At 49.9% G+C, this 23,877-nt stretch overlaps 1 protein-coding gene across 1 annotated transcript in view; it reads right to left on the bottom strand.

Annotated features, from left to right (window-relative positions):
* SHANK3 (SH3 and multiple ankyrin repeat domains 3) overlaps nucleotides 1-23,877 on the bottom strand; it is a gene marked incomplete at its 5' end in the record, with an annotated part of 158,618 nt that overhangs the window by 86,224 nt on the left and 48,517 nt on the right. Inside the window, 3 exons of the mRNA XM_083860077.1 lie at nucleotides 3,953-4,028; nucleotides 7,225-7,338; nucleotides 23,400-23,593. Coding sequence (XP_083716203.1) covers nucleotides 3,953-4,028; nucleotides 7,225-7,338; nucleotides 23,400-23,593 — 384 coding nt within the window. The remainder of the gene's footprint in view (nucleotides 1-3,952; nucleotides 4,029-7,224; nucleotides 7,339-23,399; nucleotides 23,594-23,877) is intronic.

The following is a 23,877-nucleotide window of genomic DNA, read 5'->3' as shown; positions in this document are numbered from 1 at the left end:
AGGGATCCTAAAAAAAGGAGCTGGAATTGCCGGGGGCGGTGCTGAGACCGACGCCCACCTTTAACTCCCGGCGTTCCGGAGAATTCCCGGGATTCCAGGTCCTGTTCCAGGTTTTCCGCTCAGCCTCGGGCACCAAAGGGTGGGATGGTGGTGGCTTCTCCAGGAATTCCTTTTCCAACCCTTTTCCATGGGTTTTCCACAGTTTTGCTTGACCTTTAACCCCCAGCATTCCATAAGGAGAGGGAAAATTCCAGATCCCTTTCCTGGTCCTATTCCAGATCCTATTCCAGGTCCCATTCCAGGTCCTGTTCCAGGTTTTCCGCTCAGCCTCGGGCACCAAAGGGTGGGATGGCGGTGGCTTCTCCAGGAATTCCTTTTCCAATCTTTTCCCAGAGTTTTGCCTGATCCAAACCTGACTTTTAACTTCTGGCATTCCACAGGGACTGGGAAAATCCAGCTCCTATTCCCAATCCTTTTCCAGGTCTCATTCCCGGTCCCATTTCTGATCCCATTCCTGATCCTATTCCAAGTTTTCTGCTCGGCCTCGGGCACCAAAGGGTGGGATGGTGGTGGCTTCTCCAGGAATTCCTTTTCCAACCCTTTTCCATGTATTTTCCACAGTTTTGCTTGACCTTTAACCCCCAGCATTCCATAAGGAGAGGGAAAATTCCAGGTCCCTTTCCTGGTCCTATTCCAGATCCCATTCCAGGTCCCATTCCAGGTTTTCCGCTCAGCCTCAGGCACCAAAGGGTGGGATGCTGCTGGCTTCTCCAGGAATTCCTTTTCCAATCTTTTCCCAGAGTTTTGCCTGATCCAAACCTGACCTTTAACTCCTGGCATTCCACAGGGACTGGGAAAATTCCAGCTCCCATTCCCAATCCTTTCCCCGGTCCCATTTCTGATCCCATTCCAGGTTTTCCACTCAGCCTCGGGCACCAAAGGGTGGGATGCTGCTGGCGGCTTCTCCAGGAATTCCTTTTCCTACCTTTTTCCAATCTTTTTCCATGGGTTTTCCATAGTTTTGCCTGATCCAAACCTGCCCTTTAACTCCTGACATTCCACAGGGACGGAAAATTCCAGCTCCCATTCCTGGGCCAATTCCACCTCCCATATTCCCAATCCTATTCCAGATCCCATTTCCTGTCCCATTCCAGCTCCTATTCCAGCTCCCATTCCAGGTTTTCCACTCAGCCTCAGGCACCAAAGGGTGGGATGGCGGTGGCTCCTCCAGGAATTCCTTTTCCAGTCTTTTTCCATGGGTTTTCCATCGTTCTCCCTGATCCAACGCCCACCTTTAACCCCCAGCATTCCACAGGGAGAGGGAAAATCCCAGGCCTATTCCCAATCCCATTCCCAGTCCCATTCCAGTGGAAACTCCACCCCTTTGGAAGGGGAAATTCCAGCCTTGGGAATACGGGAAGGAATTCCCAGATTTCCAGAGGAATGGGAGAAGAGGGAACAACCCAAAGGCTCAGGAATTACAGGGAAATCCAAGGAAAACTTTTCCCATTGGAAACTCATCTCTGCCTGTGGAATTTCCAACACGGAAAGGAATTCCCAGATCTCCCAGCCCCAGGAAAATGATTCCATAATTCCAAATCTCCATTATTTCCATAATCCCATCATTCCATATTTTTCTCTCTCCACACATCTTTCCAGCCCTGGAATTCCAGGACTGAGAAATCCCCTTTTTCCCCTTCCGTGTTTTTCCATGTTTTCCCCGTTTTCCAGCGGCCCCGATGAAATCCCTCTCCCTAATCCCCGACACAAATCCGGGATTGGCTCCTGCTCCCGATTTTTCCCCTTCCCAGCTGCTCCCGGCTTTAATTCCTGAATTAATTTGGAGCCTCGTTAATCCCTCCCTTTAATCCCAAAGGCAATTCCCGACGGGATTTCTCTTCCGGATGAAGCTGAGCTTGGATTTGTTCCCTCCTGGTGAATTGTTCCGAGCTCCGTCCCCCGTTTTGTTTTTTTTTTCCAGTCCCAGATTTTGGGAATGAGCGGAATTTTGGGAGCATCCAGCACATCCTGGCTCTGGAATGGCCCCTGCTTTTCCTTTGAGGGATTCCTGATTCCGAAGGAAATCTGGGAATGGTGGGAATCTCATCCCGGGGGAGTTTTATCGTCTCCAATCTGGATTTATCCCGAAATTCCTGGGGATGTCCCAACATTCCAAACCATTCCATGATCCCATAATTCCATCAATCATTCCAAACCGTTCCGTGATCCCACAGAATCCAGAATTTTAGGGATTTTCCCCTTTCCCGACGTTTCCCCAAACTCCCTGAATTTTCTCTGGAATCCCAACAATTCCCAAAGGATTTCCTGGAGCGGGATCAATCCAAACCTTCCCTGTGGATCCAATCCCACTTTGGGCTCTTCCCAAATTTTTTTTCCTGGATTCGGCTCCGTAAATTCCCCCAAATTTTCCTTGGGTTGAGGAATCGTGTGGATCCATGGAATTCTGGGAATCTTGGAGCTCATCCACAACATTTTCCTGCTTTTTTGAGCTCCTTATCCCAAATTTTTCTCCCCTGAGCGTTCCCAACTCCGAGGAATTTGTGGAATTTTGGGATGTTCCCAAGTTTTTTTTTCCATGCTGGATCCAACTCCTGAAATTCCCCTTTTTGCCCCATTGGAATTCCGGTTTTTCCCACTGAAAATTCCCAGGAATTCCAACTCCTGGCCAGGAGCTCCTCCTGGTGTTTTACCAGGATGTGATTCCCAAAGGAAATTCCTTTTCCCAGGATTTCCACGGATTCAATCCCACCTCTCCTTCCCCTGAACCGATGGAATTTTCATTTTTCCCCTCTGTTTTTCCCCTTTCCCGATTTTTCCCACCAAATCCTGGGAATTTTGAGGATCAACCCAAATTCCACAAATTCCTCGGAGTCGGGAATGCTCCAGGAAGCAAAATTTGGGATAAGGAGCTCCAAAATGTCGTGGATGAGCTCCAAGATTCCCAGAATTCCATGGATCCGCTGGGTTTCCAAGGAAAGAAACTTCCCTGGAAAAAGGGAAAAAATGGGAAACATTCCCAAACTTCTCCAGAACTTTGGATTCCCCATTGGAACACGAGCTGGGAATGTGAAATATTCCCAGAATTCTCCAGAACCTTGGATCATCCACTGGGATCAGCCAGGAATGTGAATTTTCCAGAACTTTGGATTCTCCACTGGGAAATGAGGCGGGAATGGGAGCACATTCCCAAACTTCTCTGGAATGTTGGATCTTTTACTGGGATAAGAGCCAGGAATGTGAAACATTCCCAGAATTCTCCAGAACTTTGGAATCTCCATTGGAACATGAGCCAGGAGCGTGAAAACATTCCCAGACTTTGGATTCTCCAATGGGACAGGAGCCTGGAATGGCACCACATTCCCAAACTTTCACAGGATGTTGGAATTTCCTCAGGAAATGAGGCAGGAATGGGAGCACATTCCCAAACTTCTCCAGAACTTTGGATCATCCATTGAAAAATGATCTGGGAATGGGAAACATTCCCAGAATTCTCCAGAACTTTGGAATCTCCATTGGAACACGAACCGGGAATGGGAAACATTCCCAAACTTTTCCAGAACTCCAGATTTTCCATTGGAACACAAGCCAGGAACGGGAATCATTTCCAAACTTTTCCAGAACGTTGGATTCTCCATTGGAAAACAAACCAGGAATGGGAAACATTCCCAGAATTCTCCAGGACGTTGGATCATCCATTGGAATATGAGCCAGGATTGCGGCCACATTCCCAGAATTCCCCAAAACCTTGGATCCCCCTCCCCGGCTCTCCTGGAATTCCTCTCACCACCCAAAACTCCCGGAAAAAAAAAAAAAAAAAATCCCCTTCCCATGGAATTCCAAATCTCCGTGAGGAAAAAGGCAGATTTTTCCATGAAAAGGAGAAATCCCAGAATTCCCAGAATTCCCAGGATTCCCGGGAGAGGCTCCTTACCTGTGGGAGGTGAAGTTGTCGTAGGATCCGACGGTGTAGTGCCGGAAAAGCCGCTTGGTCCGGTCTTCCCTGGTTTCTGTGGGAAAAAATTCCACATCCCGGATTATTCCCGGCTTTTCCCGCCTTCCCAAAGGGATCCACAAACCCCGGGAATTTCGTTCCAGGCGGGAATTTCTCCCTGATGAGGAGAATCTGCGTGGCCGAGGAATTCCTGGGAATGTCAGAGCCTTTCCTGGGAATCGTCCAGGGGGAAATTCCAGCCAAATTCCCGGCTGGAATGACAGAGGAGACTTGACCCTGTGGAAAACTCAAATCCCACATTCCTGCCCTCGGAATGGATGGGAAAAGCTGGGAATGATCCCTCTGGAATTTTCCAACCCTTTCCCAGCTCCACTTGGATCAGGATGGGAAAATCCTCATTGTTCCAAGGGGTTCCCGGCTCTGATTCCAAGGGGAAATTCCAAGGAAAAAGAGAAATCTGGGAGGTTCCCACATGGCAGCACGTGGAATAAAAACTGGGAATTCTCCACCTGGATCAGGGCGGGAAAATCCTCATCACTCTGAGAGATTCCTGGATCTGATTCCAGAGGGAAATTCCAAGGAAAAGGAGAAATTTGGGACGATCCCATAAAGCACCACAAGGCGGCAGCAGGGAGCAGATCCAGGAACAGATTCCCGGTGGGAATGAGGAGGGGAGAGGCTGGGAAAGGTCTGAAAAATCGGGATAAAAAGGGCTGGATGTGCCGGGGAAAAAGTTTGGGGCGGAAGGAAAGGGAAAGAGAAAAAATAAAATAAAATATTAAATAAATAAAATAAAATATTAAATAAATAAAATAAAATTAAATAAAATATAAAATAAAATAAAATAAAATAAAATATAAAATAAAATAAAATAAAAAATAAAATAATAAAAAAAAAAATAAAATAAAATAAAATAAAATAAAATAAAATAAAATAAAATATAAAATAAAATATAAAATATAAATAAAATAAAATAAAATAAAATAAAATAAAATAAAATAAAATATAAAATAAAATCTGGGAAAGGGCAGGGAAAAGGGAGAGAAGGAGTCAGGGAAGGAGGAAAGGAATTCCCAGCAGATCCCAAATTCCCAGATCCCGACAGCTCCACCAGCCCATCCAGCCCTGGCTTTTCCCGACACTCCCCATTCCCACAGGAATTCAGGAATTCCCTCCTCCTGCCATTCCAGCCCTTCAGAATTCCCAATCCCCCTCATCCCTTTGGACATTCTCCCTGATTCCCCCAACCCCTCCCGGCTCCCATTCCCGAGGAAAATCTGGGATTTATGGGCTGTCCACGGCCCGGCGGCTCCGCTCCCTGCCCGGATCCCAAAAATAGCCCAGATTTTAATGGAGCCGTCATGGAGCTGATGGATGGAGCCGGGAACAGCCGGAGCCACAGGGACAGGGAGAGGGCGGGATGGACGGGAGGGAGCCGGAGGATCCGGGGTGGGATCTGTGGGATCCGTGGGGTGGGATCTGTGGGGTGGGATTTATGGCATGTGATCTGTGGGATGGGATCCATGGGATGGGATCCGTGGGATGAGATCCGTGGGATGGGATGGGATCTGTGGGATGAGATGGGACCCATGGGATGGGACAGGATCCATGGGATCCATGGCATGGGATCCATGGAATGGGGTGACATTCATGGGATGGGATCTGTGAGATCTGTGGGATGGGATCTATGGGATGGATGGGACAGGATGGGATATTCCATGGGATCCATGGGATCTATGAGACGTGATCCATGGGATCCATGGCATGGTGTGGGATCCATGGAATGGGACAGGATCCATGGGACCCATGGGATGGGATCTATGGGATGGGATCCATGGGATGGAATGGGACGGGATCATGAGATGGGATCCATGGGATGGGACGGGATCATGAGATGGGATCTGGGAGATCTGTGGGATGGGATCTGTGAGATGGGATGGGATCCGTGGGATGGGATCTGTAAGATCTGTGGGATGGGATCTATGAGATGGGATGGAAGCCATGGCACGGATGGGACCTATGGGATGAATGGGACAGGATTGATCCACGGGATCCACGGGATCTATGAGACAGGATCCACGGGATCCATGGCACGAGGTGCGATTCATGGAATGGGATGGGATCCATGGGATGGGATCTGTGAGATCTGTGGGATGGGATCTATGGGATGGGATGGAATGGAATGGGATGGGATGGGAGCCATGGGATGGATGGGACAGGATGGGATCCACAGGATCCATGGCATGGGGTGGGATCCACGGAATGGGACAGGATCCATGGGATCTATGGGATGGGATTCATGGGATGAGATCCATGGGATGGATGGAATCTATGGGATGGGATCCATGGGATGGGATCCGTGGGATCAATGGGATGGATGGGCTGGGATCCATGGGATGGAATCTATGGGATTGGATCCATGGGATGGGATCCGTGAGATCAATGGGATGAATGGGCTGGGATCCATGGGATGTACATCTGTGGGATGGGATCCATGGGATGGGATCCACAGGAAAGATGAAAAGTGGGAATATTGGGATGTCCCTCCATCCCTTGGAAATATTCCCAATATTCCCCCTTTTCATCTTTCCTTTGGCTCCTTCAAGCCCTGGAAGCCACAATTGGATCATCCTGGATTTCTCCTCTTTTCCAGGCTGACCAATCCCAATTTTCCCAGCTTTTTCTCCCATCTCAACCAACTCCAAACTCTCCATTCCCCAACAATGAATCCATGATTGGAATTGACCCCTTGGGACACAATTCCCTCCATCCCCACCCCCCAGAGGGATCGTTCCTTTGATTCCCTTGGGAATTCTATTGGGAATTCTGGGATACCAACCTTCTCCAACTGATCAATCCCGATTTTCCCAATTTTTTTTCTCTGCTCCAATCCCAAACTCTCCATTTCCCAACAATGAATCCATGACTGGAACTCATCCCTCGGGACACAACTCCCACAAATCCCTCCATCCCCACCCCACTGAAGGATCGTTCCTTTGATTCCCTTGGGAATTCCGGCCAGAATTCTGGGATACCGACCTTCTCCAACTGACCAATCCCAATTTTCCCAGTTTTCCCTCTACTCCCATCCCAACCAACCCCAAACTCTCCATTCCCCAACCACGAATCCATGACCGGGATTGACCCCTTGGGACACAACTCCCACAATTCCCTCCCACCCCCCATAACCATCATTCCCGCGATTCCCCGGGGGGGGGAGAAATTCCCGTCGGGAATTCCGGGATACCCACCTTGCCTGGAGTCGTACTGGCGCATCTGCACCTCCTCCACGCATTCCGCCGGGAACCAGCCGCTCCTGCCCTTGACGGAGCCTTCCCAGAACCCGCCCTCGCCGATGCTCAGCACTGCGGGGGACACGGGGGAGAAGAACCCGTGACTTGCAGGGACAAGGGACTCTGCTGACCTGAGATATTCTGGAATATGTGGGTTTATTGCAAAGGGTGGTGGGTAGAAAGGGCTTTGCCTTCAGCCACCAGCCTGGGCTGGAGGGAAGCCCCAGAGAGAGAAGGAGAGAGAGCAAGAGGGAGAAGAGAGAGGGAGCGAGGTCCTGGTTCCAATCCATTCTATCTCCTTTTGTGATGAATATTCTAATTTACAGTGACCAATCAACACAAGACACAAAATCCTATAGAATCTCCATACGGCCTGTAAGAACTACTACATTACCATCCTGTGTTATATTTTAAACTCTAAAAACTCCTCTTTAGACTTTTCTGTTTTGCTGCATTGACCTTTGGGTCCCTCAGGCAGCAGAAGGGGATTGTTCAATCCAAAGGGATTCTCCTCCAGCTGCCCAGGGTCTTGTCTTCAGGTTATAGAGTGACTAAATTTCAGTATCCTACAACTCAAACTAACCTTCCATTTCTATTTCCATTACAGGTTTCACATTTTCAGAATCTTTTGCCAAGCAATCGTATTGATAAGGTTTCCCTGATTCATCTTTCACAACAACATGGAAAATGAGGAATCAGGGACGGGGGAAATCCCGGGAAAAAACGGGATGGTGGGATGGCGGGAAGTCCCTGTGGGAATCCGTGAGGAAAAGCTGGAGGGATGTCAAGTTTTCCGTGGGTTTAGTTCCTTTGGAAAAATCGGGAAGTCACGGATTTTCTGCACTCTGGAGGTCAAAATTCCCGTCATTTTTCTGCTCTGGATGCCGAAATTCCCAAGTTGTGCCACACTGAACGGCAAAATTCCCATCATTTTCTGGATCCCCGAATTTTCCCACTCTGGATGCATAAATTTTTCAAATTCCTGATTTTCCCGCTCTGAATGCCAAAATTCCCGTAATTTTCCCACTCTAGATCCAGCCTGAATTCCCAAGTTGTGCCACTCCAAATGCCAAAATTCCCGTAATTTTCCCACTCTGGATCTCCAAATTTTCCCTCTCTGTATCTCCAAATTTTCCCACTCTGGATGCATAAATTCCAAAATTCCTGATTTTTTCTTTTTTCTCACTCTGGATGCCCCATTCCCAAATTTTCCCCACTCTGGATCCCCAAATTCCCAACCTGTCCCACCACTCATGACCAAATCCCACGTTTTCCCACTCCAGAGAGTCAATCCCTGATTTTTCCCACTCTGGATGCCAAAATTCCCAGATTGTCCCACTCTGGATGACCAAAATCCCAAATTCTCAAACTGTTCCGCTCTGGATGCCTGAATTCCAAATTTTCCCACTCTGGATACCCGAATTCCTGAATTTTTCCACTCTGGATGTCCGAATTCCCAAATTCACCCACTCTGGATGTCCAGATCCTCCATTGTGCCATTCCAGGTTCCCAAATCCCAATTTTTCCCACTCTGGATGTCCAAATTTCCAAATTGCGCCACTCCGGATCCCCAAATCCCAGAATTGCCTTCCAGGTGTTCCCCAGGTGGGAATTCTCTCCTGGAATTCCAGAGGTTAGAAAAATGGATCAATGAGCCCAAACTGGGCCCGATCCCAGCCCTGAGTGGAATTCCAGGAATTCCTTGGATTCCTCCAGGGATGGCGACTCCAAACTTCCTGCCAAGGCCTGACCCCCCTTTTCCATGGAAAAATGATCCCAAAATTCCAATCCCAACCTTCCCTGGCCAGGCTGAGGCCGTTCCTTCTTTTCCCAGAGCTCATTCCCTGGAGCAGCTCCAAAGGTTGAGGTTGAGTGGATCCCAAATTTCCACGGATTTTTTGGAATCCTGGAATGGTTTGGGTGGGAATGGAGCTGAAATCCCATGGAATTCCAAGGGCAGGGAAAACTCCTCCATTATCCCAGGGAGCTCCAAGCCTTGGACACTTCCAGGGAAACAGGAGGCTGGGAAAACTGGGAATGTTCTCCTGGAGAAGGGAAGGATCCAGGGAGAGATTCCAGAACATTCCAGGGCCTGAAGGGGCTCCAGGAGAAGCTGGAATTCAGGGAAAGGAATAGAGGGACGGGACACAGGGAATGGGGAAAGGGGAGATTTGGGATTTTGGGCAGGAATTCCCAGAGAATCCCTGGGAATGTCCAAGGAAAGGCTGGAGCAGCCTGGGATGCTGGGATTGGAATGGGATTGAAAATTCACGGATCTCATCCCAAAATATTCTGGGATTCTGGGATTGAGGAGGCTCCGGATCCATCCCGAGGGGTTTGGATGGAATTCGGGGATGGAAAAGGGAAGGGAGACCCTTCCTGGAGTCCCGAGATTCCCAGGGAAGCCCCTGGATCCCGAAATTCCTTTGGGATGGATCCAAGGTGAGGCTGGGAGAGCTGGGAATGGAGGGAATTCCCTGGGAAAGGGGAGGTTGGGGTGGGATTTGGGGATTTGGCTGGAATTCCCAGAGAATCTCTGGGAGTGCCCGAGGAAAGCTTGGAGGAGCCTGGGATCATGGAATTGTCCTTGGAATTCTACAGGATTTCAGCTCCATTCCCACCCAAACCATCCCAGAATTCCAGAAAAGAAAAACAAACAAAACCCTGGGAATTCCTGTGGGATTTGCTGCCCCATTCCCACATTTTCCCCACATTTTTCCCACATTTTTCCCAGCTCCGATTCCCACGGATCCATCACAGAGCTCATTCCAAACCTTCTTCAGGCATCCGGAAATTCATCCCAAAGAATTCCCAGAAGGATCCAGGAATTCAATCCTGCCTGGAGGCATCCAAGGAAAAACAAATCCAAGGAAAAAGCCAAACAGCAAAATCCCCTCAGGCTCCTCCAGGGGTTTTTGGGGGTTTTTTTGGGATGCAAATTCTCTGGCTCTCTAAACATTCCGGAGTTGTCAGGCCTTGGAATGATCCCAAATCCCGGATTTTGCTCAATTCCCACTGCTCAGCTCCCGCTGGAAAATTCCCTGCTTTGGAGCCCTTTGGAATTCCGGCCTCCCATTCCCAACTCCTCTCTAGGAAGGAATTTTGGGATCTGGGGCTTCACTCCAAAGCTCCTTCCAAGGCCTGACCCCCCCTTTTCCATGGAAAAATATTCCCAAAATCCAATGGAAATCTCGCATTCCCTATTTTCCCATCCTTCATTCCCTGGATTCTCCTTTCCATTCCCAATTTTCCCTCCTTTCTTCCAACACTTCCCATCCTCATCCCACATGGGCCTGGAGCGGCCTGGAATTCCAGCAGGGATTTCCACATTCCGGGTATGGAATGAGGGTTGGGAATGGATCCAATGGATCCAGGAATCAGCACTGGGAACGGATCCAATGGATCTGGGAATGGATCCGGATGGATCCCATGGATCCAGGAATGAGCCCCAGGAGCTGTTCCCACTCTGGATGGATCTGGGAATGGAGCTGGATGGATCCAATGAATCTGGGAATCAGCACCGGGAGCTGGAATGGCTCTGGATGGAGCCAGGAATCAGCACTGGGAATGGATCCGGATGGATCTGGGAATGGATCCGGATGGATCTGGGAATGGATCTGGGAATCAGCCCCAGGAATGGTTCTGGATGGATCTGATGGATCCAGGAATCAGCACCGGGAATAGCTCCAGATGGATCCAATGGATCTGGGAATGGCTCTTGAATGGATCCCACGGATCCAGGAATCAGCCCCAAGAATGGATCTGGATGGATTTGGGAATCAGCACTGGGAATGGCTGTGGATGGATCTGGGAATGGCTTTAGACGGATCCAGGAATCAGCACCAGGAGCTGTTCCCACTGTGGATGGATCCCATGGATCTGGGAATGGCTCTGAATGGATCCCACAGATCCAGGAATCAGCCCCGGGAGCTGTTCCCACTCTGGATGGATCCAGGAATCAGTACCAGGAAAGGCTCCGGATGGATCCCACAGATCCAGGAATCAGCCCTGGGAACTGTTCCCATTCCAGATGGATCCCACGGATCTGGGAACGACTCTGAATGGATCCCACAGATCCAGGAATCAGCCCCAGGAGCTGCTCCCACTCCAGATGGATCCCATGGATCCAGGAATCAGGCCCAGGAGTCATTCCCATTCCAGATGGATCTCAGGGATCCAGGAATCAGCCCCGGGAGCTGTTCCCACTCTGGATGAATCCCACGGATCCAGGAATCAGCACCAGGAGCTGTTCCCATTCCGGATAGATCCCATGGATCTGGGAATGGCTCTGAATGGATCCCACGGATCCAGGAATCAGCCCCGGGAGCCGTTCCCATTCCGGCTGGATCCGGGAATCCTGCCCAGGCCGTTCCCTCCCCGGGGGCTGCAGGTGCGGAGCTGATTCGGGGGAGGCTCTGCCTCTGGTTCCCGTCATTATCCCGTCCTTGTTCCGGCTCTAATCAAACATTCCGTGGAAAAAAATAGCGGCAATCAGAGGGAACAGGAAAGGGAGGGAGAGAGAGCAGAGCCAGGGAAATGTTCCCAAGGAATTTTCGGGCCTCAGCAGAATTTCGGGATTGGGGGGCAGGAAGGAGATTGGGAATGGGATTTGCTGATCCAAATGTTCCGGATCCTTCCCGTGATCCAGGATTTCCTCTCCCCTCCTCGTTCCCATTTTCCTTCCCTACTCCCGAGGACTTGGATCCCACCTGGAATGGGATTCCCACAGTGGGAATGGGTTTTCCACGGGCTGGAATTCCAGGATTTCCCAGTCCCCCCTTTCCCAGAATTCCCAGTCAAACCTTCCCAAAGCCTGGAAAAACTGGGATGAATCCCGGCACAATTCGTCATTCCCAAATTCCCAGTGTGGCCTTCCCAGCATTTTTCCTTTATCCCGAGGAATCCTGAATTCCCAGGAGGCACGGGAGCAGAATTCCCAAAGGAATGCGGCCCTGGAATGGCTCCAGCTCCACCCAAAAACCGGGATCAATCCCATCCCAATCCATCGGGATCCAGGGAATTCCAGCTCCGGGCACAAATAGGGAAAAGCTGTTCCCGAATCCCACAGATCCCGGATTCCTCAGGGAGCCAATTCCAGGATTTTGGGAATCCACGGAGGATCCAAAGGCTCCTGGATCCAGCAGATTCCCGGGAAATCCCCAAGCGTGGAAATCCCTCCAATCCCATCCAGAAAATCCTGGAATATCCGGAGCTGGAAATGCTCCAAAGGGGATCAAATCCAGGAGGGGTTGGAATATTCCTCCTCCTGCTGTTCCCGCCTTTCCAGAGCCTGGGAATGACCGTGGAAACATCCCAGGGAATAAAAGGAGGGAAAAAACAAACAAACAAACAAACAAACAATCTGGAATGCCGAGCCCATTCCATAGGAAAACCAGGGAGAAATTCCCTTTTCCCGCCACCTCCCGGCGCTGGGAGAGCAGCGGGATCCGGGAATTGCCGGATCTGGAGAGGGAAATCCAGGGAATGCCGAGTGAGGGATCCAGGGGTGGGAAAAGTGGGAATGAGGCACCGAGCCCAGCAGGAAATCCCAGGAAAATCCCAGTTCCAGCTGGAAATGGGAATTCTGGAGCCTCGGGAATGTTGGGAGGACAGAAATTCCTCCAGATCCCTGCGCCAAACCGGGAAAGAGCCAAAAAGTGGGAAAAGGAGCTGGAATTCCTTCAAAGGATTGGGATTGACCTTGGGAAAGGGAATCGTGGAATGGTTGGGGTGGGAACGGAGCTGAAATCCTGTGGAATTCCATGGGACAATTCCATGATCCCAGGCTGCTCCAATCCTTCCTTGGGCACTTCCCAGGGATTCTCTGGGAATTCCAGCCCAGCCAGGAATTCCTTCCCCAAATCCCACCCCAACCTCCCCTTTCCCAGGGAATTCCCTCCATTCCCAGCTCTCCCAGCCTCACGCTGGATCCATCCCAAAGGAATTTTGGGATCCAGGGGCTTCACTTGGAATCTCAGGAATCCAGGAAGGGTCTCCCTTCCCTTTCCCTCTCTTTTCTCTCCCCATTTCCCATCCAAACCCCTCGGGATGGATTCGGAGTGTCCCAAATCCCAGAATCCCAGGAGCAGTTTGGGTGGGAAGGGACCTCAGAGCTCATTCCAGGGACAATTCCATGATCCCAGGGAGCTCCAATCCTTCCTTGGACATTCCAGGGATTCTCTGGGAATTCCAGCCCAAAATCCCAATCTCCCCATTCCCTGTGTCCCGTCCCTTCATTCCTTCCCCAAATTCCAGTTTCTCCTGGATCCCCCTTCAGGCTCTGGAATGTTCTGGAATCTCCTCCTTGAATCCTTCCCTTCTCCAGGAGAACATTCCCAGTTTTTTTCCCAGCTCTGCCCAGCGTTTTTTTGGTTTTTTTTTTTTTTTAATTCCCTGGGATGTTTTTTGGTTTTTTTCCAGGCTCATTCCTGGCTCAGCAATTCCCGAGCCGGGAGGGAAAAGAGGGAAGAGCAGCCGGAGCCGTCTCACACCCGAGCCCACGGAAAACGTGGATGAGGAAAGGGAGTTCAGGGATCCAAGGAAACCCAGCCGGGCTGTTCCCAGCTTTTCCCGGGAAGAGGAGGAGGAGGAGCACCCCCCGGGGAGTTCCGGGAATCCCTTTGGAATCCTCTTTTTTTCCCCATGAAAAGCTGTTTGAAGGGATTAAAGGTGGAAAATCCTCTTGTTAATCCAGCCTGGGGAGTGTCTTGGATGTTATTACAGTTTCAGGGGGTTTTCCTGATTCACTCCTGGCTCCAGGTAAATAAAATAAAATAAAAATAAAAATAATTATTAAAAATAAAAATAAAAAATAAAAATAAAATAAAATAAAATAAAAATAATATAAAATAAAAATAAAACAAAACAAAATAAAAAAATAAAAAAAATAAAATACAAAATAAAATAAAAATAATAATAAAAAATAAAAAATAAAAATTAAAAATAAAATAAAATATAAAAATAATATAAAATAAAAATAAAACAAAACAAAATAAAATAAAAAAATAAAAACCAAAAATAAAACACAAAATAAAATAAAATGTAAAAAAAATAAAATATAAAAATAAAAATAATTTTAAAAAATAAAAAGAAAGTAAAAGAAAGTAAAATAAAATAATAAAAATTAAAAATAAAAACCAAAAATAAAATAAAATACAAAATAAAATAAAATGTAAAATAAAAAAAAATATATAAAAATAAAAATAAATTTAAAAATAAAGTCAAATAAATAAAATAAAATAAAATAAAAAAATAAAACAAAACAAAATAAAAATAAAATAAAAAACCGAAATAAAATAAAAATAAAATAAAAACAAGATAAAATAAAATAAATTAAATAAATAAATAAAATAAAATAAAATAAAATAAAATAAAAATAAAATAAAATAAAATGGGATCAGTTGTGTAAGCAGGGATTGAGAAATCTCCAATTCCCAGAGATTTGGGAATTCCCCACCCTGGAAAATCCCAGGGATTTCTCAGCATTTTTAGGGAAAGAATTCCCGGAATTCCCGTCCCCGGAGCAGCGGGAGAGCAGCTCCCGGCAGGATCAGGAGCTCCATGGGAATGTTGGATCCCGGCCAGAATTCCCAGAGAATCCGGCAGGAGAGGCCTGGGAATGCGGGCAGGGATTGGGATGGGCCCGGAATCCGGCTTGGAATGAGGCGCAAAGGGCAGAACAATCCCAGAAAACATGGAAAACTGGGATCCACATCCCAAAAAACATGGAAAACTGGGAGCCACATCCCAAAAAACATGGAAAACTGGGATTCACATCCCTTAAAACCATGGAAAACCTGGATCCAAATCCCGCAAAACCCATGGAAAACCTGGATCCACATCCCGCAAAAACATGGAAAACCTGGATCTGCATCCCTCAAAAACCATGGAAAACTGGAATCCACAGCCTCACAAAAACCATGGAAAACCAGGATCCAAATCCCACAAAACCCATGGAAAACCAGGATCCAAATCCCACAAAACCCATGGAAAACCAGGATCCAAATCCCACAAAAACATGGAAAACCTGGATCCACATCCCCTAAAAACATGGAAAACCTGGATCCACATCCCCTAAAAACATGGAAAACCTGGACCTGCATCCCTAAAAAACATGGAAAACCTGGATCTGCATCCCTAAAAAACCATGGAAAACTGGAATCCACAGCCTCACAAAAACCATGGAAAACCTGGATCCACATCCCCTAGAAACATGGAAAACCTGGATCCGCATCTCTCAAAACCCATGGAAAACCTGGATCCACATCCCGCAAAAACATGGAAAACTGGGATCCACATCCTCCCAAAACCATGGAAAACTGGAATTCACATCCCCACAAAACCATGGAAAATCTGGATCCACATAATCCTAAAATTATGGAAAACTGGGATCCACATCCAGAGGGAGCAGTTGAGTCCTTGGGAATCCAGTTTGGCTCCCACTGCCCCATTCCCATTCCCAATCCCATTCCTGTTCCCATTTTCCCTTTAAATCTCTTTCTGCCCCATTCCCAATCCTATTCCCATCCCAATCAAATCCTTCTCCTCCCCATTCCCATTGTCCCATTAAATCCCTCTCTGCCGCATTCCCAATTTTTTTGGGATCAGCTCCACCCCACTCGATCCGGGGTCAGATTTCCAGGATCACCAGGAGAGGATTTTCCCACATCAGAAATTCCAAAGCCACTCCGAGAGCACCGGGAATTGTGTCCCAAAATCCCGAATCCCTGAGCAACAGAAATTCCCGTGGAATTCCTAATTCGGAATTCCCGATCCACAATTCTTCCCATTCCAGAATTTTCCCAGCTTTTCTGGGAATTTCAGGACTAGCAAAAACAGGGAAACTTTGGGAAGTGCAGGAAAACCGGGATGGGAGAGGAAAATCCCACGATCCCGTCGGGAATAAACAGCAGGAATGGAGGGAAAACCGGGAAAAGCTGAGCTCCAAAAATCCTGGAAAAATCCCCACGCGTGGAAGGAACAGCGAGGAAAAAAATATGGGGGAAAAAAAAAAAAAAAAAAGGGATAAAGCTGGGAGGGAAAAGAAAAAATTCCAAGGAAAAATTCCATAGTTACCTACTTCACCGAGCTGCTGGCCTGGAGCATGGATGGGAATGGAAAAGAGAGAAAAAAACATGGAAAAGAGAGAAAAAAACATGGAAAAAGAGGAAAAAAAACATGGAAAAGAGAGAGAAAAAAAAACAACATAGAAAATGTGCAAACAGAACAACACGGAAATGAAAGTGGGAATGGTCTCCAGATAAATCCCCCGGGAATTTTCCCCTGGAATGGTGTCCGGGGAAGTGTGGACTCCTCAGCCGGGTCAGAGCGTGGACAATCCCCAAAAAAACAACCCAAGATCCCAAATTTGGGTGGAATTCCAGGTCAGGACCATGAAAAATCCCTAAACCACAACACAAGAGCCCCGATTTGGGTGGAATTCCAGGTCAGACCATGGACAATCCATAAAAAGCCAAGACCCCAAATTCAGTTGGAATTCCAGGTCAGGACCACGGAAAATCCCTAAATCACAACACAAGATCCCAAATGTTGGTGAAATTCCAGATCAAACCATGGACAACTCCACCAAATCCCAAAACAATCCCAAATCAGGTTGAATTTCCAGATCAGAGCATGGACACCACTCCACATCCCAAAAAAGATCCCAAATTTGGGTGGAGTTCCGGGTCACACCACGGACCACCTCTCCAAACCTCAAAAAAGACCCCAAATTCAGTTGGAATTCCAGCTCAGACCATGGACAATCCATAAAAAGCCAAGATCCCAAACTTGGTTGGAATTCCAGGTCAAGACCATGGAAAATCCCTAAACCTCAAGATTCCAAATGTTGGTGAAATTCCAGGTCAGGACCATGGACAACTCTGCCAAATCCCAAAACAATCCCGAATTTGGTTGGAATTCTGGGTTAGACCATGGGCACCACGCAAAGATTCCAAATTTGGGTGGAATTCCAGGTCAGACCATGGACAGCTCCTTCAAACCCAACACAAAACCCCAGATTTTGTTGAACACCAAAATCAGACCACAGACAACCCCAAAAACAACTCCAAATTCAGTTGGAATTCCAGCTCAGACCATGGACAATCCCTAAAAATGCAGCAAAAGATCCCAAATTTGGGTGAAATTCCAGGCCAGGAGCATGGAAAATCCCTAAACCCCAACACAAGACCCCAGATTTGGGTGAAATTCCGGGTCAGACCATGGACAGCTCCTCCAAACCCCAAAAAATATCCCAAATCAGGTGGAAATTCCAGCTGGAAATTCCTGGTTGAAATTCCAGGTCAGACCATGGACAGCTCCTTCAAACCCAAAACAAAACCCCAAATTTTGTTGAACACCAAAATCAGACCACGGACAACCTCTCCAAACCTCAAAAATGACCCCAAATTCAGTTGGAATTCCAGGTCAGACCATGGACAATCCCTAAAAATGCCGCAAAGATCCCAAATTTGGGTGAAATTCCAGGCCAGGAGCATGGAAAATCCCTAAACCCCAACACAAGACCCCAGATTTGGTTGGAATTCCAGCTAAGACCATGGACAATCCCTAAAAAGCCAAGATCCCAAATTTGGGTGGAATTCCAGGTCAGGACCTTAAACAATCCCTAAAAATGCAGCAAAAGATCCCAAATTTGGGTGGAATTCCAGGTCAGACCATGGACAGCTCCTCCAAATCCCAAACCAATCCCAAATCAGGTTGAATTTCCAGATCAGAGCATGGACACCACTCCACATCCCAAAAAAGATCCCAAATTTGGTTGGAATTCCATGTCAGGAGTGTGGAAAAATCCCTAAAAATGCAGCAAAAGACCTCAGCAGGTCAGACCATGGACAACCCCTCCAAAATCCCAAAAAAAGATCCCAAATTTGGTCGGAATTCCAGACCAGACCATGGGCACCACTCAAAGATCCCAAATTTGGGTGGAATTTCGTGTCAGGACCATGGACAACTCCTCTAAATCCTAAAAAAAAAACCTCCGAAATTTGCTCAGACCCCAAATCCAACCTCAAACCTCCCCTTTAAACCCAACCCAAGATCCCAAACGAAATTCCCGGTTTTTTTTCACCCTCTGTGATCCCAACGTTCCCCAATTCCCGCGGAAACTCGATTCCCTCTGGAATTTTCCCGCCTGTTTTTTTGGGTCGCGCCGGAAAACTGGGACAGCTCCGAGGTCGAGGGACAGCGGGATGAGGAGCTTGGAATTAATGAGGGAATTTTCTAATTTTGGGATTGGGAATCGGGGCCGGCTGCCGGCTCAGGGATATTCCTGACTGGAATAAATATTTCCCGGATTTCTTCGTTTTCCAAGGAAAACCAGGTAGTGAAATCCCAGTTGGGAATTTGGGGCCGTTTGGAGCCTCCTCGTTTGTGGGGTTGGAATTCCAGGTGGGAATAACGATTCCCAGGATTGTCTGTGGAGATAAGGGAGCAACAAATCCATCTCAAATTCCTGGGAAAAATTGAAATTATTCCCAAAAAAAAGGACAGGATTTCCATTCCCGAGGCGCTGTTGGGGTTTTTCTGGGAATATCCCATAATTTAAGGATCTGGAATATTCCTGACTGGAATATCTCCTGGATTTCTTCATTCCCAAGGAAAATCAGGCAGCGAAATTCCAAATGTGAATTCCAATTTCTGGGCAGGAAATTTCGGGGGGAATTTTGGGGAAAGTCCGAAAATTCCACCAAAAACTTTTCCCGTTGACCCAAAAAATCCCAAAAAATTCCAATGGAAAAATCCCGGCCTGAGCTGAAAGGAAGGAATTTAACCCAGGAATAATAATAAAAAAAGCGGATTTTGGGACAGATGGAATTCCCCAGGCCACGGATAATTTATCATTTTCCAACTGGGAAGCAGCTGCATCCTGGATCCTTCCCAAATGACCTTCCCAGAGGATAAAAAACCTGGAGAAGGAGGAGAAATTCTTGAGTTTGGGATGAAGGAAAAACTTCCCGTGGAATTCCAAACTTTGGAGGAGCGGCGGGAATGAGCTGATCCAGGGAAATGGGGTGAAAAAATGGGAATTTGGGATTGGGAATGACCTGGAGGAAATCCAGAGGAGGCGCCGGGAGGATTTAAAGGAGGAAAAAAAATGGGAATGTTCTCCTGGAGAAGGGAAAGATCCAGGGAGATATTCCAGAACATTCCAGGGCCTGAAGGGGCTCCAGGAGAAACTGGAATTTGGGAAAGGAATGGAAGGACGGGACACAGGGAATGGGGAGATTTGGGATTTTGGGCAGGAATTCCCAGAGAATCCCTGGGAGTGTCCAAGGAAAAGATGGAGAAATCTGGGATCATGGAATTGTCCCTGGAATGAGCTCTGAGGTCCCTTCCCACCCAAACTGCTCCTGGGATTCTGGGATTTGGGACACTCCGAATCCATCCCGAGGGGTTTGGATGGGAAATGGGGAGAGAAAAGAGAGGGAAAGGGAAGGGAGACCCTTCATGGATTCCTGAGATTCCAAGTGAAGTCCCTGGATCCCGAAATTCCTTTGGGATGGATCCAAGGTGAGGCTGGGAGAGCTGGGAATGGAGGGAATTCCCTGGGAAAGGGGAGGTTGGGGTGGGATTTGGGGAAGGAATTCCCAGAGAATCCCTGGAATTTGGGAAAGATTGGAACAGCCTGGGATCGTGGAATTGTCCCTGCCTTTGGAATTGGATGGGAATGATCTCATGGACAGGGATGAGCTCCATCATCTCCCAGATCATTCCAGGATCCTGGAGAGTTGGAATTCCCACAATTCCAGCTTCCCACCCTCATCCAGGAATTCCTTTCCTTCCCAAATCCATCTCCCACCCTTCCCCCTCCAGGAATTCCCATAATTCCCAGGAATCTCCATCATTCTCCCACATCATTCCAGGATCCTGGAGAGTTGGAATTCCTCCAATTCCAACCTCTCCCAACATTCCCAGAGCTCCAGGATTTTCCCGCCATTCCCAGCTGGAATCGGCCCTTCCCCATTTCCCAAATCCATGGAATGTCACGAAACAATCGGAGCTGCCGAAATTCCCAAAAAAAACCCCAACCCTCCCCATGGATCAGCCTCTCCCAGCTCTTCCCGGAGAAATTCCACGTGGGAAGGGATGGGCTTGGAGCTCCTCCGTCATCCCAAAATCCGGGAATGATCCAGGGGTCACTCCTCATCCTCCTCATCCTTCCCACGGGTTGTTTATTTTCCCTGGAGATCACATGCCGGAAATTTTGGAACAAAGAAACAAATTCCCGGGATTTTTGTGACTCCAGGAGCGCCCACTCCCTTCGTGAGAGCACGAAGGGAAATTCGAGGAAAAAAAGAGGGGAAAAAAACATCAGGAAAAGAGTTTCAGATCCCAGAAATCCTGGAATTCCAACACCTGAAATCCCACGTGTAAAAAACTCTGGAATTCTGAGCACGGGGAAAACAAATTCATGGGAACATCAGAGGATCCTGGAGTTGGGAATATTCCCGTTTTTTCCCCTTTTTCCCAAAATTCCAGAGGCTCTGGAGTCGTGCCAGGAATCCACAGAAAAAAAATCCCAAAAAATCAGAGGAGGAGGAGGAGGGAGAGGAGGGAAAAGATCCCGAAACTTTCCAGGGGTGGGAGGGGAAAAAAAACTCTGGAATTCTGTGGCTGGGATGTGGGAATGGGGATTTGGGATGTGGAAATGGGGATTTGGGGTGTGGGAATGGGGATTTGGGAATTTGGGATGTGGGAATGGGGATTTGGGGTGTGAGAATTTGGGAATTTGGGGTGTGGGAACGGGGATTATTTGGGATGGGCACAGCGGGGACAAGGACACGAGGCCATGGAATGCCGGGAATGGGGAAGGATCCAGAGCTGTGTCCCCAAAACTGGGAGGGCGACCCCAAAACCAGGATGGAGACCCCAAAACCAGAATGGAGACTCCATAGTCAGGGTGGGGACCCCAAAATCGGGACAGAGACCCCAAAACCAGGACTGGAGACCCCAAAACCAGGACTGGAGACCCCAAAGCCCTGCAGCCCCACAGACACGGATGGGGACCCCACAAAGCTGTGACCCCATAACTGGGCTGGAGACCAGCCAGGTGAGCTGGACACCCCCCAGAGCTGCAACCCCAAAACCAGCCAGGGGATCCCACAGAGCTGCAGCCCCAAAACCAGACTGGGGATCCCACAGAGCTGCAGCCCCAAAACCAGACTGCAGACCCCAAAAGCTGCAGCCCCACACCTGGGGCTTGGAGACCCCAAAAGCTGCAACCCCACAGGTGGGCTGGACACCCCACAAAGCTACAGCCCCACAATCACACCGCAGAACCCACAGTCCTGCAGCCCCACAACCAGACCAGAGGTCCCAAAGTGCTGCAGCCCCACAACAGAGCTGGACACCCCACAGGTGGGCTGGACACCCCACAGGTGGACTGGACACCCCACACTTCTGTAGCCCCACAACCACAGCACAGACCCCACAGTTCTGCAGCCCCACAACCAGACTGCAGACCCCAAAAGCTGCAGTCCCACACCTGGGCTGGAAACCCCACAGTTCTGCAACCCCACAGATGGGTTGGACACCCCACAGAGCTACAGCCCCACAGATGGGTTGGAAACCCCACAGTTCTGCAGCCCCACACCAGGCCAGGGATCCCAAAGTGCTGCAGCCCCACAGGTGGGCTGGAGACCCCACAAAGCTCCAACTCAACAAGCTGAACACCCCACAGCCTCAGAAAGAGATTAGAGCCCCACAATGACACTGCAGACCCCAAAAGCTGCAGCCCCACAACCAAACCGGAGACACCCCAAAAGCTGCAGCCCCACAGGTGGGGTGGGGATCCAACAAATCTGCAACCCCACAACCAGACTGCAGACCCCACAGTTCTGCAGCCCCACACTTGGACTGGAAACCCCACAGTGCTGCAACCCCACAGGTGGGTTGGACACCCCAAGGCACCACAGCCCCACAGTGAGACTGGAGACCCCACAGTTCTGCAGCCCCACACCTGGGCAGGGGATCCCAAAGTGCTGCAGCCCCACAGGTGGGCTGGACACCCCAAGGCACTGCAGCCCCATAACCAGAGCAGAGATCCCAAAAGCTGCAGCCCCAGAACCACAGCACAGACCCCACAGTTCTGTAGCCCCACACCTGGGCAGGGGATCCCAAAGTGCTGCAGCCCCACAGGTGGGCTGAGGATCCAACAAATCTGCAACCCCACAACCAGACTGCAGACCCCAAAAGCTGCAGCCCCACACCTGGGCTGGAAACCCCACAGTGCTGCAACCCCACAGGTGGGCTGGACACCCCACAGCTCTGCAGCCCCACAACCACAGCACAGACCCCACAGTCCTGCAGCCCCACAACCAGACTGCAGACCCCAAAAGCTGCAGCCTCACACCTGGGCTGGACACCCCAAGGCACTGCAGCCCCACAACCAAAGCAGAGACCCCAAAAGCTGCAGCCCCACACCTGGGCTGGAAACCCCACAGTGCTGCAACCCCACAGGTGGGCTGGACACTCCACAAACCCGCAGCCCCACAGGTGGGCTGCACACCCCAAGGCACCACAGCCCCACAACCAGAGCAGAGACCCAAAAAGCTGCAGCCCCACAACCAGACCAGAGATCCCAAAAGCCACAGCCCCACACCTGGGCTGGAAACCCCACAGTGCTGCAGCCCCACAGGTGGGCTGCACACCCCAAAAGCTGCAGCCCCACAACCAGCCCGCAGACCCCAAAAGCTGCAACCCCACAGGTGGGCTGGACACCCCACAAAGCTGCAGCCCCACACCTGGCCAGGGGATCCCACAGTTCTGCAGCCCCACAACCAGCCCGCAGACCCCACAAACCCCACAGGTGGGCTGCACACCCCACACTCCCACAGCCCCCCACAGCCCTACAGGTGACCCCAATCCCTCCAACCACCCCACACACACCTGAGCCCTTTCCCCCCCCACCCCCCCCCCCCTCCTCTCTCTCCAATAAAATAAAATAAAATAAATAAAAAATCCCTCCCGCATCTCCAGCTCTGCCGCATCCAGCGGGGGCATCACCGGCCGCTCCCTCCGCCCTCCCGGTGTCCCCCTGGCTGTCCCGGTGTCCCCCCCGCTGTCCCCCCGCTGTCCCCCCGGTGTCCCCCCGCTGTCCCGCCGTCCCCTCTCACCCTTGACGGCCTCCCCTCTGTTGAGCTGGATCTCGCCATCGCCCTGCGGCGCGTAGCTCTTCACCACGATGAACTTGCGGCCGGGCACGGCGCTGTAAAGCTTCCGCTTGGGGCCTCTCAGCGGAGCGGGAGCGGCGTGAGGAACGGGCTCGGCGCCGGGCCCGGAGGCGGGGGGCCCGGGGGGGCCGGCGGGGCTGTAAACGAACACGTAGGTGACGGTGCTGATGCCCGGTAAGTCGCGCTTGGCGGCCCCGCCGCCGCTTTGCGCCATGGCCAGACCCCCGCGGGGGCTCAGGATGGATCCCCGCCGGAGGATGGGGAGGATGAGGAGGAGGATGAGGATGGAGCGGGACCGGCCGAGGGGCGGCCGCCGCCCGCCAGCAGCGGCTCCATGGCGCCCGGGCGCCGCCGCCGAGAAGCGCCGGGCTCCCTCCGGTGCACCATGGCCCGGGGCAGGTGGGGCCGGAGCCCGCGGCGG

Source organism: Zosterops lateralis (genome assembly GCF_965231275.1).
Source record: "Zosterops lateralis genome assembly, chromosome: 4".
NCBI lineage: Eukaryota > Metazoa > Chordata > Aves > Passeriformes > Zosteropidae > Zosterops > Zosterops lateralis.
The sequence above is the reverse complement of the archived record's forward strand: the minus strand, read 5'-3'. Positions and strand labels throughout refer to the sequence as shown.